A 15,296-nucleotide genomic window follows, 5' to 3' on the forward strand; every position below is an offset into this window, starting at 1 on the left:
CACTGTTAGATGATCTGATTCATTTAAAAAAGTAGAACCAGAACGCTGCTCAAGAATGATTGTTCATCAGTTGTCATGGTATTTTATTGTTTTCAGTAACTATTCAGTCCTTTGTAAAGGCTCATGGTGGGCAACACTATTTAAGAGAAATATAATAGAAACAGAATTCTAAACTTTAATATTTAAATGAGAGTGGGTGCAATGAAGGTTGGTGCCCATGATCTGTGAGCCAGGAAGTCTCTGCTTCAAATATAGCCTCCGCTGTGAATGAATTTGGGTAGCTTTATGCAAACCACTGATCCCTCAGCTAATAAGAGTGCCTCTTTATGTGGCCTTGGTGTTCAGTTTTGATACACAGGTGACACACTCAAGGCCCCTCTTGATTGGTCTTTAAAGGTGTGATGGAACAAAGGAGAAAGGGCAGCATCAAAAGTACGTATGGCTCAAGCCAGTAATGTCAAAATCAGCTCCACGAATATAGCACTCAGAAAATAATGAGACTTCAATACAGGTACTAGAGCACTGGTATAATGTGCTTTCCGCAGCTCGCCCATGTCAAGAGGTGGGCTGCTGTGTCTTCAAATGCTAGCTTCCAGACAGTTGTCAAGACATCTGATAATCTAGCCTCGAGGTTAGGAAAGTATGAATGACATTTGGTTGGTCCTGATCAGAGACAAAGACTCACAGACTGGGTTTGGATGATCACAGTGGGGGATGAAGCCATCACGGTTGCTGCCCCTGCACACCTGAACGCCATTTGCATGATTCCCTGTGCTGCAGCGCAGGTTGGCATGTTGTCCCAACCCAGCACGCAGCAGGGGTGAGTGGGCATTGTACCCACCCTACAGCTCGTTACATGCAGTGCGGAAAATAATGCAAATGCAGGTCACGCTGGGGTGGGGGGAGCAGCCACAATGGCTTCTCCCCCCACTGTGATCATCCAAATACGGCTACAGTCTTCTCTCAAGGACTTGTGAAAGCTACAGCTAGCCACTGCTATAATCTCAGATTGCAGGCACAGCTTCTGATCCTGAAGCCCCAGAAGGTTGCACGTTTGAGAGGCTGAACTCTAGGTGGAGTGGGTGTCTGGATCAAGTAATGAGACCTGCCAACCATCACTCTCTCAAACTTACCTGAGCTCAGCTTCAACAAGCTCACCCCCCATTTAGTGATCAAAGTGGGATAGATTTTAGGTAAGCACCAGCACTACAGGGTCTGGATCAGTTGAAAAAGGGGTAGAGTTCACTGTCGTCATACTGATGACACCAAACTGGCATACGATCTTCCCTAGCAGCCTCATATATGCATTGAAAAAGAAAGGGAACAAGATGAAACCTTGTGGGAGTCTGCAATGTAGCTTCTCGGATATGGGGAAGACGAGGAATATGCTTCGCTAACCCTCTGCAATGTTCTTGCCAGGAACTAGTGAACCACTCAAAGGAGTTGCATGATTTTATCAAATTGTATACATCCCTGGAAGCAACTCTAAGCTAATACTGAGGATGAAATTTTGTCTTCACTAGATTCAATATTTTGATTTCAGTGGGGAGATACTTTTTGCCTTAGGTAGGTTTGAAATTTTTCACTTTTTCCGAAGGGTCCAGCCAAGACCTAATTGATTAACTTGAAAGGACTATAATGAAGAGATTCTGGCAAGAAAAAGTTTATCAGATATCTAAATTAGTCATATGGTCTCTGAGATATCTAAATTACTCAGTGATGTCACAATTGTCCCCCTCTCCCACCCACAGTTTCCAGTAGATTAATGTCAGCCTGCATGGCTGAGATCTTCAGAAGACATCCAGGTTAAGGTAAGCCCACATGTAGTTTCAAATTACTATGTAAGATATGGAAAAAGCTCAGTTGTTACACAAATGGCCATCCTTTACCAGTAGGAGAATGCAGGGAATAATATGAATGCTGTTAGCCATTTTGAGTTATATAGAAAGGCTATTAATATTTTTTAAAGCCCAAACTAAATTATGTGATAGCTGTTCTCAAGGCTACTTCATACATTGCTTACAAAATACTGGCACAACCCAGCCTGAGCCCTATGTGTAGCAATGTGAGTGCATAAGTGCTTGCATGAGCACACACTCATAGGAACTCCATGAGTGGAGCAGCAAGACTAGATCATCCCAAATGTGGTGGTTGTGGTTTTTCTGACTATTGCCACATTTGATGATACTTCTGCCTAATTCAGCCTGTTGTGTGGAGAGGAACAGAAGTATATTTCCTCTCACCCCTATGTCTCTGCCCCATGTCCAATGTCACATTCAGATATGACCCACATGCATAGAATCCTATGCATGTAGCCTAAAAATGTGTGGCTGATTACCAGCTTTTGCTGGGGAATTATCCATGAGATTTTTGCTTACACATGTAATACTCTACACGAGAAGAAGGCATTCAAACGTCATGTCCTGTGTTTGATGTTGGAGGTGGAGCAAATGTGCCTGGTAGGTAGAGAAGGCAGCTGTTCTCTTCCTCTCCATGAGTTGGGCCAGATCAGGAAAAAAGTATTGACCAATCCTGTTCATTCTTGTTTTTCTAAGTATTGTAATATGCTCATCATAATATGTCTTCAAATATGACATATGTCTGCTTCCTTGCATACAAAAAAATGACCCATCTCTTACTTCAGTTCTCTTTCCCTCTACCAGCTCAGCCCTCAGTGTTGCTGACGGTTCGTCCAATAAGCCCTTTTGCAAAAACAAATGATAATGTTGAGGAGTTGTTTATAAAGCAAGTGTGTTTACAGGTGTGAGATCCACACTAGTTATGTGGAGATGCTTAAGTAGGACTGGCCCTTCCATACAGCCCAATGATGGTACCTGTTTCTGGTAGCACCATGGAACAGGGCACATTTGAAGGCAGGAGTTGGTATCTAAACTCTAAAGGGTGCAGCAAGACTTCTTAAAGCATTGGACCTAGTGGGAGTGGGGTGGGTGGAAGGATTGGGGTGCCATTTCAGCCCCAATTCAGGTAGCCAAATGTCTTGAGCCAGCACTGTATTTAAGCAAAATACGTTTGGGGGCTTATCACTTTTCTGGTGGTGAGTGTAGAAAGCCCATGTTGGTTATTTCACCAGCAAAAGCAACAATGGGACCACCATAAAGCAGAACTCATGTGGCATTCAGAGACATCTGTGGGTGAGAGGTTAGAATGATATACTGCCCTGTCCTTGTTCCTGTTCCTCCAGTGCCTTTACTTACAACTGTATAAACAAAAGCTATTGATTATTGCCCCCCACTCCCCTACTAACAATTTTCAGAGGAGCAACCATATTTCCTATTACGCTAATAAATCTGAATCAAAATAGCTTTACAAATCAACAAGGACATCCTTAACTTTCTGCTCCACTGGTTAAAAAATTGTTTCTCACGAGTGAAAGTGGACTTCTATTGATTAATCAACTAAAGCTTTGATTTAGATTTAGTTGATTAATCTACTGATTGAATTGATTAAAGCTTGCAACCCTAGTCATGTTCATATCAAAGTTGTGAATACTAAGCTATAACCTTGTTGGAAAACGTACTCTTTCACAAGAGCAAAAAAAAGAGTGAAAAGTATGTTCTTTCCAATTCAGGCAGCTTGCAGAAGAAGTATGGTAAAGGAGTCTGTAGCAATGGCTTAACTTCTTTGTCCCAGAAGATCACAGTGTAAGGTGAGGATAAAAGAAAGGTCAAATAGAAACGTGATGATGGATGAAGATTCTTGGGATCCAGACTCTTCAAGTGAAGAATCCGATGCTTTTTCTTATGACAGCAGAAGTGAACAAAATGTTTCCCATATAAAACAAAATATTTATACGGGAGATACTATAGAATATTTGGGTGATCGATATACAGCAGTGCGCTTTCCTTCATCAGTTTATACTTGTAAAGATGATGGTAGGGCCAGGCCTCCCCAGAAAATGAAGCCTCAGACCCACAGAATGACGTGTTCTGTTCATAAACGGCGGGAACCGTACTATGCTCAGAGTGCCAGTGATATGAGTATGGATGAGGTTCTCACCCTGCTCCCAATGTGTCCACGTAAGACACGCCAGCAGCTTCAAAAAGAGAAGGAGGCCGCCACCACAATCCAGTCTGCCTGGAGAGGTTGTCAAGTCAGGAGGGATATTGACAACATGAACAAGGCTGCCGCCCAAATCCAGGCAGCTTTCCGGGGGTACATGACACGGAAGGAGCTGCCTCTGGGACTGTGTAGTCACTACAGGACTGATGGGCGAAAGCTAAAGAAGAGAATGAGAGCTGAAAGCGACCATGGGTCTTTTCCGGAGTTCCTAAATTGCCTTCAGCAGCTCGGTTTGATGTCTAGAAGACACCCTAGAAGCCTGAGCATCGTCCTGCCAAGTGACAGACCAAGAAACCATCCCCAAAACATTGTAGCGGACTATCCTCTCTTGAATCCCAAGGTATCCTTCTTTCAGTGCAAGTCACCCTGCAGACCCAACAGAGAAGGGCTTACGTACACTTCTTTAAACACCTTTGCCAGAGGAATGCAGATGCAAAGATATCAGGACGCTGCCACCACAATCCAAGCAGCATGGAGGGGGTACCAAATCAGGCAGAAAGTGAGGTCTAAGATACGAGTTGAAAAAAGACCCCAGAGGTCTTTTTGTTCTAATTTGACCATCAGGAAAACCTGTTGGAGACACGCATTGTCGGGGCGTACTGTGGAGGAACACGAAATTCGGCAGATCTTTGCGAACTCAGAGCTCGATGAGGGCACAGTTTCACTGAGAAAAGTACCACGGATTCGAAATATTAATATATACACAGTGGTGAAGGACACGCCAGCTCCTTCCCGAAGGCCCAGCATCTCCATACAGGTACTGAGCCTAAATGCTGTGGTCCAGGGATACGAGAAAGACATGAGCAGCGGTGTGCGGGCCCTCTACACTGTTAAGAATGATAGTGCTTCGAGGCCATCTCAGATCCTCATTCATGTGAATATGCAGAAAGGGAAAGATGCCCCCTTACTAACTGAAAAGAAGCAGTGAAAGCCAGGAGGATGCCACCTCAAGGGCACACTTGTTTAATAAAGATCTCTCTGAGATATTGTACATAGATTCAGATGTGACTGTAGATTCATCTTGAATCTACATTGCTCATTCATTGTCTGTCTACACATAAAAATCAGACTTCAGAGGGCTTTGAAGGGGAGAGAGATTTCCTTACTGGGGAAAAGGGTCAGCCTTAAAAAGAAGAAGCCAAAAAAAGGTGTTTTGAATACCTTCACAAACAGGGCTACCTCCAGGTTTTTGAGGACCCTTGAGCAAGACACTGTCCATGGGCCCCCTCCCTCAGTGAGTCTGCCTTCTCACCGCCATTGTCACCAGCTGCTCTTGCTTCTCATCCTCCTTCTCAGCATTGCTGCCGCTTGCTTGCTTGACAGGCAGGGAGCCAGGGAGCGAGTAGGCTGTGAACACTTCTGATCCCCCTTACTACCACCACTGTTGTCTGGGCCAGCGTGAGAGACAGGTGAACAAGCAGGTTGCAATGGGGAAGAGGAGGAGCAAGTCCAGGGGGCTCTTGGTAGTGGGGTGTGAGCACTCGGCAGGCGCCCAGCCATGCCTCCTTTTGATGCCAGCTCTGTTCACAAATGAAGCATCTAAGTCCAGAAGGCACACTTAGGAAGCATCAGTACTTAAAAAAACCAACCATGCAAACTAAACTCAGAGCAACTTCACATCTACTATTATTATATACAGATAAGATTTTTAAGTGTAATGTACACATTAGGATTGCCTGCCATTTCCTGAAGAGAGGGTACACACAACAGCAAACCCTGGTTTACTGCCATGTAATGTGTAGAAAGGACATTAGTGGTGAAAATGGGTGAAATAGTTTGCTGAATTTCATAGTGTTAGGCCTGTGCCCTGTACATGTCTTTTCCTGTCTGTTTTTGCCATGAGTTTTATGTTGGGGGTATTCTTGGAAGAGGCGATCCAATCTTGGAAACTCCCTCCTTGCCCCCATGGAAAGATCCGTATCCCTCACCTCTCCAAGGTTGGGGGGGAGGGGAAAGATTGTGGGTGGAGGTATGGGTGGAGCAGGGAAAGTTCTGGATCCCAAGTCCTCCAGCCCCCAGCTACACCCTCCAACACAGGAAACATTTAGACCAGCCCTGGAGCTGGTCTAAGTGATTTCCCTCCTATTACTTGCAAAGGTTCCTTGGGTGAGGCAATGATCCCCAAACTGCTTTTAAATCCATTTATTTTTTAAATCATTGACATCTTTTGATGGCAAAAACATATTTGCAAAACAGTCTGATTTATGTGCATGCTGCCCAAAATGTTGTGCGGTACAGAATAGTGGGCAGAATTTTCGACATAGACCAGCAGCATGTAAGTCCCAGCATCTGCTCAATGAATGGCCTTGGGCAAGTCACGGCCTTGCAACTTAATCTACTCACAGAGCTGTGAAGATAAAATGGGATAATCTCATACATGCCGCCCTGACCTTGGTTGAGAATGGGTAGAATACAGATGTGACCAATCGATCGATACAGACAACAGGCCTGCATAACTAGTAACCACCAAAGCCAAATGTAGCCCACTACTCAGGTATGCTGACTTTCCATGCGCTTGATAATCTCCCTATTTTGGCCGCCTATTTTTGAAAAAATGGCAGGGGAGTGTCAACCTGCCAGGTCACGATACATTATCACTTGGTTGGGCATGGATTATGCAACTATAAAAAGGAATGTAATTAATATAATGGTTTTGTAATTTAACACTTTATTTTATTTACTGTACTTTTAAACTCTCCAATAACTGAAATTCTCTGGACAGTGTATAATATATTAAAAACATAAAATACAAACATTAAAACAAAGAATAAAAACAGTGCAGAATGAAAGCAAGATAAAGCCAGCAACAAAGAATAAAACCGTTCCAGCACATAGAACTTAATTAAAACTGGCAGTAGAATAAGCCACTTCCTGGTGGTTTATGAACTTCATAAAGGGATGGCTTGTGACATTTCCCAGTGAGCTGTGAGTGAATCTCCAGTGGATTATGTGTGAGAGCTTTGTGGTTTCATTACCAACATTATAAGCAGTAGAAGGAACTGTGGCAATGTGACATGGAAACGAAGGCTCTGAATAATGGCTGAAAGAGCTGGGTATATTTAGCCTGGAGAAGAGAAGATTGATGGGAGATGTGACAGCTGTCTTCAAATATCTGAAGGGCTGTCACACAGAAGATGGAGCAGACTTGGTCTCTGTTGGCCTGAAGGACAGGACTAGAACTAACAGGTGGGAATGGCAAAGAAACAGAATTCGGCTCAACATTGGGAGAAACTTCCTAATGGGGACAGCTGTTTGACAGTGGAACAGACTGTCACAGGAGATGGTAGGCCCTCCTTTGCTGGAGATAGCTAAACAGAGGCTGAACGGCCATCTATCAGGGATGCTCTAGTTGCCATTTTCCCGCATTGAGCAGGGGATTGGACTAGTTGACCCTACGGTCCTTTCCAACAATCTATGATTTTACAGTTCTAACAGTACAAGGCTTTGATTGTGCAATCAGCTGCTTCATTCACAGAACTTTATGAGGGAGGGTGTCCTGACAATGTCTTCCACTGTAATCCTCCTGTGTTTTTCCAGTGTTTTCTTCTATCTTTTTCATTACACATACACACACCAAAAAAAATCTGTTAAGGAGGAAAAGATGGAATAGCTGCATACTATCTTTTGACTGGTAGTGCTAGGAGCCATCCATCTAGAACAGGGCCGGGGGACATGTGGCCTTCCAGATGTTGTTGGACTGCAACTCCCATGATCCCTCACCATTGACTATGGCTGAAGGGAGTTGCAGTCCACAATCTGTCCATCTCTGATATAGTAGCACCCTGAAAGAACAGAAATCAGTGGTGTGTTTCCTTGTTCTTGGGGTCACCAAGAGATGTTGCAAATGTATCTAAACTCCACTAGGTGTCCCCATTTTCTTTTTTAACAGTGACCATGCTAAGCTTTCCGCTTGTTCCACAGTTTGCTAGCCTCCCCACCGCCACCACTACCAAAAGATTATGTGTTAATGCATTTCTTAGGGTTTAAGGTGCAACAGGACTTTGGATTGGGTTGGGGCGGGGGGATTATGCTACAACGTAGTGTGCGCTGGAGAGAAGAAGGGAATGGGAGGAAACAGAAAAACATGAGAGAGAAAGGAAGCAGTGGGCAAGAATTTGTGTGAGGAAATACACATGCATCACACGATGAGAGACCTTGAAAATTGCTTGAGAAAGAGATGCCTTGTTGGATGATTCTTGTAGCAGTTGTGCAAAACGGGATTATAGCAGCTGAAGCTATTCAAATCCCTCCTGAGAAGCTGCATCTACCCAGGGGTGCTTCTAGATGGACGTCTCCTAGCACTACCAATCTAAAGACATTGTGCAGCTCAGCCTTCTCCCACCTGGTTCCCTCCAGATGTTGAAAAGTTCAGCTCCCATCAGCCCTAGTCAGCAAGGCCAATGGTCAGGAATGCTGAGAGTTGTAGTCCAAAACATCTGGAAGTCACCAGGTTGGGGAAGGCTGGTGTAGCTATTCTGTCTTTTCTTTCTTAATAATTTTTGTGCGGAAAGAAAAAAGATGGAAGAAGTGGTGGGAAAACAGAAGATGGTTACAAGTGGAAGGCAATGTTGTCATCTGGACCCTCCATAAAAGCCCGTCAATGAGGCAGGGCAATTGCATGACTGGAAGCCCTCGAAAACTTCACATCTATTAAAACGAGAGGAATCAGTATTGACAGAGAGATGGGAATTCTCATATATGGATGAGCCTCTGTATGGGATACAAAGCCTGGACACACGAGCTGTTTTTAGGTGGGCAGCATGGTAGCAGTTGCAAGTGTGGCTTGCAAATCTCAAGCAAAAGGATTTATGGGATTGCCCTGGTTGGCTGGAGACAGATAGGGCAGCTTTCTCTTCCTCATGGGATTGTTGCCCCAAACACAGGTCATTTATCTCCTGCTTCAGCAGTTATACTGGCAGCAGTGCCCGCAAGTGTGGAGAAGAGGGCTTCCCTCTTGGTTTATTTAGACAGAGGTTTTCCATCTCCATCCTCCCTCTAGTACACGAGTTCCGAGCAAAACCTAGTGACCCGTGGGCTCCCCTACAAGGATGTCAGATTGATAAATCCAAACCCGGGGCCTTCTGCATGCCAAGCACATGCACCACCACTGAGCTACGCTCCCTCCTTTTCAATCCCCAACATTTCCAGCTAAAAATATCAGTTAACAGCAGATATGATAGATCCTGGAGAGTCCCTGCCAGTCAGAGGAGACAATACTGGGCTAGATGTACAAATAATCCAACCTGGTGTAAGACAGCTTCCTGTGTTCCCAACCCTGACAGGAAACCTGGGGTCTTTTGGATCAAGTCACCTAGGACTGAGAGAAACTGCAGGCTTACAGTGTACTTCTTTCCATCTGTACCTACCTCACAGCATCATTGTGATTTGGGATAATAATAAGTTTGCACATCAAAATAATGATGACCCAGCCACAAGGCTTTGGGAACACTGGATCATGTCCCACTCTGCTTTGAACTCCTTGGAGGAATAGTAGGATATAACTGTAACCAATAAATAAAAACTATAAACCAGTCAATGATGCCATGACATGGCTGGAAAATGTGAAACCTTTTCCAAATATAGCCATTCTTAAAAAAAAAGAATCCTAGGTCAAGGGTGGGCAACTTATGGCCCTCCAGATGTTTTAGCCTACAACTCCCATCAGCCCTAACCAGCAAAGCCAATGGTGAGGGCAATGGCAGCTGGTAACTCCAGTTCTGGAGGGACTGTGATTCCATTCAGGGTTTTAGTTACCATCAGCCAAACTTCTAATGGTGCTATCCAAGGTGCTGAACCCATTTTGGGGCCAAGGTTCAGCACCTTGGATAGCACTGTTAGAGTTGTGGCTGGTGGTAACTAAAACCCTGAATAGAATCACAGCTCCTCTGGAACTGGAGTCACCAGCCACCACTGAGTGAGGGATGATGGGAGCTGTAGGCCAAAATATCTGGAGGGCCACAAGATGCCCACCCCTGTGACCTTGATGACGAAGCTGGATATGTTCCCATCTCTTCCTTCCTCTGCAGATCTCACATGAGCGTTTTTCTTTCAGAAAATACATCTTGGTCTAAAATTAGTGCGTCCATCTCCATCCCACACAAGCTCAGCTGAAATACAAGCCTCTGTGTCACTCCCTACAACATCCCCCACCACACCCAGCAAACGGACAGACTCCGGATGTCAGGCCCACGTAGAGAGATGTATTGAGAGAGCTCTGCTACCAACTGCCCAAATGTTGAGTGCTGCAAGGTTATGAGCAGACAGTGCTGTCATGCCGAGCTGGAACGAGGGGTTAGGCCTGTGGTACCAAGAGACTGTTGAAGTATGGCATGAATGGAATGCTTCAGTCCTGCTACCATCAAAGGGACTGAAAAGCACAAACAACTTAGTCACAGTTCCCTTTCTGTCCTTGTCATTTGTTTTCTGCATAAACCAGAGAAGAATGCCTGAGGGGATCTAACAGTCTGTCCTCCACCCTCCAGCTGGCACTTCACATAAGTATGCCCTCCACTCACTCCACTGTCCATTATCCATGCTGTAGTGGCTACAGTCTAGTTCTGGGGTGGACAACTTGTGGCCCTCCAGATGCTTTGGCCTACACATCATTCAAAAAGAGGACACCAATTTGCATATACTGATTTATATGTATAGATGCACATTTAGAAATAATTACTATAATTTTAGTAGAAACACAATGCATCTCACCAAAGTGGAGAAGACTGATTAGGTGACCTGTGTCAGTCTGCTGCCCAGTTGCTAAGTGTTGACTTCAAGGCCCCTGCTGCTCTCCCTCCTTATGGTTCTTTGACTTTAATCCAGACTTGGACTGGGCTGCCCATCAAATAGAGGACACATTCAAAGAGAGGACTGTCCTCTGTAAAGTAGACACCTGTCCACCCTTGGCTATGTTAGCTAAGACTGATTGGAGTTGTCGGCCAAAACATTTGGAAGGCCACAAGTTGCCTACCTCTGATCTAACTGGTAGATTTACATTTTTGGATAATAGCATACTATTATGATCAGCTAGGAGAGTTTCTCCTTTAAATCACCTGGTAAAAGCACGTCCTACAAACAACTCAGCTCAAAGCCTCTTTCATAACAATTCTAAAAGAGACATTACACAACTCTTACGATAAACCTTTGTTTCAATGAGCGGGTACAGTAAAAAATTGAGCTTGACAAGGAGATGGGTAGATATTATTGGGCTCTCTGTCCATGGTGGTAGAAGGGAAACAATAAATCTTTGGTTTAAATAGCTTTGCACAAGGCCATCAAACATAAACATGGTTTCCCTGAGAACAATACAGAAAGTCACACCTAGAACACAGGAATATTTTTAGCATTGGCTGGAATACAAAGGCAGGCCCAACTGTTTTTGTTATTAACATTTTTACTGGAGATTTATTAGGAGATTAACATAAATTTCTACAGTGCTATCCGAAAAAGGCAGCAGTGTTATTATCTCCTGAGTAAGCAAACCTCCCCAAATCCTCTTAGTCAATGCCTCCCAACTGAGTATAATTAATAGAATATGACAAAGAACACTTAACCCAAGAAGGAAACAAAACAAAGCAACACAAAAAATGTGTGTATATGTGTGGGGACGTCCGACACACGCCGTCATTTGCCAAATGGGTGAGATCCAGCCAAAAGATGAATGCTCAATTAGAGAACATTTCTAGAACGGTTGCCAAATGTGTTGATATTTTTTCTGAGTTATTCTCCTGTGGCACAAAATTCATTCTTTAAAGGATTAATCTAAAAAGTCATAAGTCCAGTGATCAATTGCAGGGGATGGCAGTGATTTCCAAAATTTCAACAACACAATTTCCTTTACCAGTAGTGAGACGAACTGTACGAAACATAGCGGTCTTTGGAAGCACCAAATTACTGGGATGTATCTCAGAATGAGATGTCTGAAAGACAATTTCAACCTCAAAGACTTCATCCTTGGCTTTTGACCAGAGCCAGTTGTTGGGAGCATGTGACTCCATTACTTGTACCACTCCTTTGGCTCCTAGTTCATTTCTGAGCTTGATTAAAAAAGATGGTTATTACATTTACAGTGCAATCTTATTCATGGTTACTCAGAAGTAAGTCCCATTGTATTCAGTGGGGCTTATTCCCAGGGTAGTGTGCTTAGGATTGCTGCTTTAAAGCTCTAAATGCCCTATGACCAGGATTCGTAAAGGACCATCTCCTACCATACAAATCTGGTATTCGTATGATATATCAGATCTCTCAAGATTTCTCTTGAGATCATCAAGAGAGACCCTGTCACATATCCCACCAATATCTGAGGTTCTTTGGCAGAAACAAGCAATATGATCTCCTCAGCCAGGCTTTGGACTGCCCTGTTCCTCTAGATCATCAAAGCTCCCTCCTTGAAGGTATTCTGCACCAGACTGAATATTTTTTGGTCCTGATAGGCCTACAGATTGTCAGATGCTTGATGTATGTTGACCATTTTTCTCTGCTTCTTCCCTCACTGCTGTTGGCTTGTTATCTGTTGGTTTGTATTTTTTAATTATTATTTGTATATATATTTGTATATATTCATCAATTTTTAAAATTTATTTTATGGGATCCATTGTGAGCCAACTTGAATGCCAGATATTGAGTTAGAAAGGTGAGATATAATTGTTTTCAATAAATAATAATAAAATACTCAATAGGAAGTTATCTGACTATGACAAGGAGATAGATGTTAATCCCCCCACTTTCAGACCTCCATCTTCCTGCCCAGTCAGGAAAACCAAATCAAGGGTGTATCCTGTTACATATGTTGGGATGATGATGTGTTGGGACTAGAGATGGGTGAGAAATTCACTTAGTTGAATTTCCTCCCAGATTTAGTCAATTCTCCTGGAGCCATACACAGGACCAAATGCAATCTGCAGTCAGAAATCTGTACATTTTTGTACTTGTGAATACGTTCCATAAAGCAAAACAAAAAATACATCTGACAACATGTGCGCATTTGAAAAATATGTGAAAAACAAGGTATACCTTTCTAAAATGTACACAAACATGGTTTAGTCAATGGGTACATGAGTACAAGAATGTGTACATTTGAAAAATGCACATAAAATATGTATGAATTTATGTACAATTTTTTTAAAAAAAATTGCAAGCTCATGTGGAAATGGGAAAGAATGAACTTGGCCTCCAAAACCCAACAATCTCAGTGAGACCAAGACTGACAGATCTGTCCATCTCTAGTAGTGACAGACCATGGTCGTCATGGTGGCCATGAAGCCCTGAGCTTCCCCCGATCCAGCAGCCTCAGCGTGGCAGTTGAAATCTTTCAGAACTATCATCTTTGAGGTCCTCAATGCCAAACCTGAGACCTCCTCTGTCAGATCAGATAGTGAAACTGATGGGCAGCAGAATGCATAGTATACCAGCAGGATCCCTAATTTGTCCCGGATACCAAAGACAAGATACAAACTCTCAAGACTGGTACTCAGACAGGAAACCTAGAGAGGGAGATGGACTTCTGTAGACCATAGCAACCCCCCTCCCCAGGCCTTGAGTATATATTGGTACTGCACCAATTATCCAGAATAGTAGAGCTGGGAGAGACTAACCCTGCCCAGTTCCCCCATTCAGGTCTTGGTAATACATAAAAGGTTGGCTCTCTCATTCACAATTAAATCATTTTATTTTCATCTATGAAATGTCAGATTATGGATCTTGTGACCTGCTCACAGACCTCTCCAGTAATGGCTTCTGATGATGACGACTCTGAAACAGGTTGTCTACCTCAGCCTTTCTCAACCTAGGGCTCTCCTGATGTATTGGACCAAAACTCCCAGCAAGCATAGCCATTGGAGAGCACCAGGTTAGGGAAGTCTGGTCTACCTTATGATCTCTGAATCTGCCAGAGCTAGAGGGGGGCTTCCTGTAGATCTCAGTGAGGAAGAGGTCTAGCTACACTCTGAATCTGGGCGTGATGACTTAGGTCTTGTAAAGGGGCAAGGACATATTAAAGGTTAGAAGCAGGTAAATGGAGCAGCCTAATGAGATTTGCTGCTTGAAGGAACTGCTTTACTCCACATTGCTTCATTGTAAGGCCATCTCTGGATAGGATCAATGAGGAGAAGCTTCAAGATCCAGAGCAGCTTTGTAGGGAGCACCACTTACATCGGATATGGCTACTGAAGAATCCATTCTGTAGGGGAGAGACAGTCCGCTGGTCGCCTTTGGCCCTGGATCCTGCCCCTGAAGCAATTTTATCCAGTTCTGACCAATTTTTAATCAAAAGTACTATTTTAAAAAATGAGCACAATTTCATTTCAAGTTGTGAGAAAGAGATATTCCATGGTGTAATGCTGCATCTCTTTTCTATGATGTAGATGTACATACTTGAGTGTAATGCTATGCCTCTGTACTTGGGCTACAGGTGCATGTGCCAGCTTGATGGTGCCAATTTTAGGATGGCACCTGACCAGTTATAAGAGGCTCAGTTTGTCTGGCAAAAGGTATTTTCAGCACCTGGTCCCTGGCCAGAGAATGCAGAAACTGGCCATGAGTGGGCTAAGATAATTGCCTAAGGCAGGGCTGTGGGCCAAATCCTGCCCACCTAGGGTCCAAATCCAGCCCCCCAGGGTCCCCAGATGGCCACACCCCTTCCCCCAGCCCAACCCTCTTTCCCCCAGCCAATGATCATTTGGTGGCTTCCCAGCTTTTGTGCAGTTTTCCCCCATCCCAAAAGGTTGAAATGTCTCTCCTAAGGCTCAGTTACTGGAAGAAAAGAGCTTGAAGCTAAAACAGGCTGGCACTTCTGGTATTTTGCCCCTGCCCCCTTGTGCATTTGGCCCTGCCCACCCCTGGAATCCGGCCCCCAAGATCTTCTCTGTAATTGAATTTGGCATTCGGGCTGAAAGAAGTTCAACACCCCTGGCCAAAGGTAATTTCTGTGTGATCGAGGACATTGCATTTTATGCTCACTGACAGACAGAGGGCTGAAAGGTGTGTTGCAGTGAACACCTTTGAACAGGTAGGGGAGCACTTCTCACTACTTACCAAACGGCAAAGTGCCTAAGAAAAGAATACACATTCCTGGAATGCAAATCAGGTGCCACCTTTGTTATCTCTGTTTTAGGGGTTCTTTGAATTCACACACAACTTTGGCTTTTAACAGTATTCTGTTATTGGATAATCAACAGGGCAGAATTTAGGACCCAGGGATTATTTTTTGTGCTTTCCTTTTT

At 43.9% G+C, this 15,296-nt stretch overlaps 1 protein-coding gene across 1 annotated transcript; it reads left to right on the forward strand.

The window, feature by feature from the left end:
- The first annotated feature begins 3,125 nt into the window (after positions 1–3,125).
- On the forward strand, positions 3,126–6,190 carry LOC146352765 (uncharacterized). Its single transcript, XM_084832170.1, has one exon. The coding sequence runs from the start codon at positions 3,701–3,703 to the stop codon at positions 5,006–5,008; it is 1,308 nt and encodes a 435-aa protein (XP_084688296.1). The 5' UTR covers positions 3,126–3,700; the 3' UTR covers positions 5,009–6,190.
- The last annotated feature ends 9,106 nt before the right edge of the window (positions 6,191–15,296 follow it).

This window comes from Heloderma suspectum, chromosome 2 (assembly GCF_057233095.1).
Source record: "Heloderma suspectum isolate Gila_16-S chromosome 2, 16-S_ref, whole genome shotgun sequence".
Taxonomy (NCBI): Eukaryota; Metazoa; Chordata; class Lepidosauria; order Squamata; family Helodermatidae; genus Heloderma; species Heloderma suspectum.

Coding starts and splice junctions, on each gene's coding strand:
- LOC146352765 (XM_084832170.1), top strand. CDS start 3,701: ATGATGGATGAAGATTCTTGGGATCCAGACTCTTCAAGTGAAGAATCC.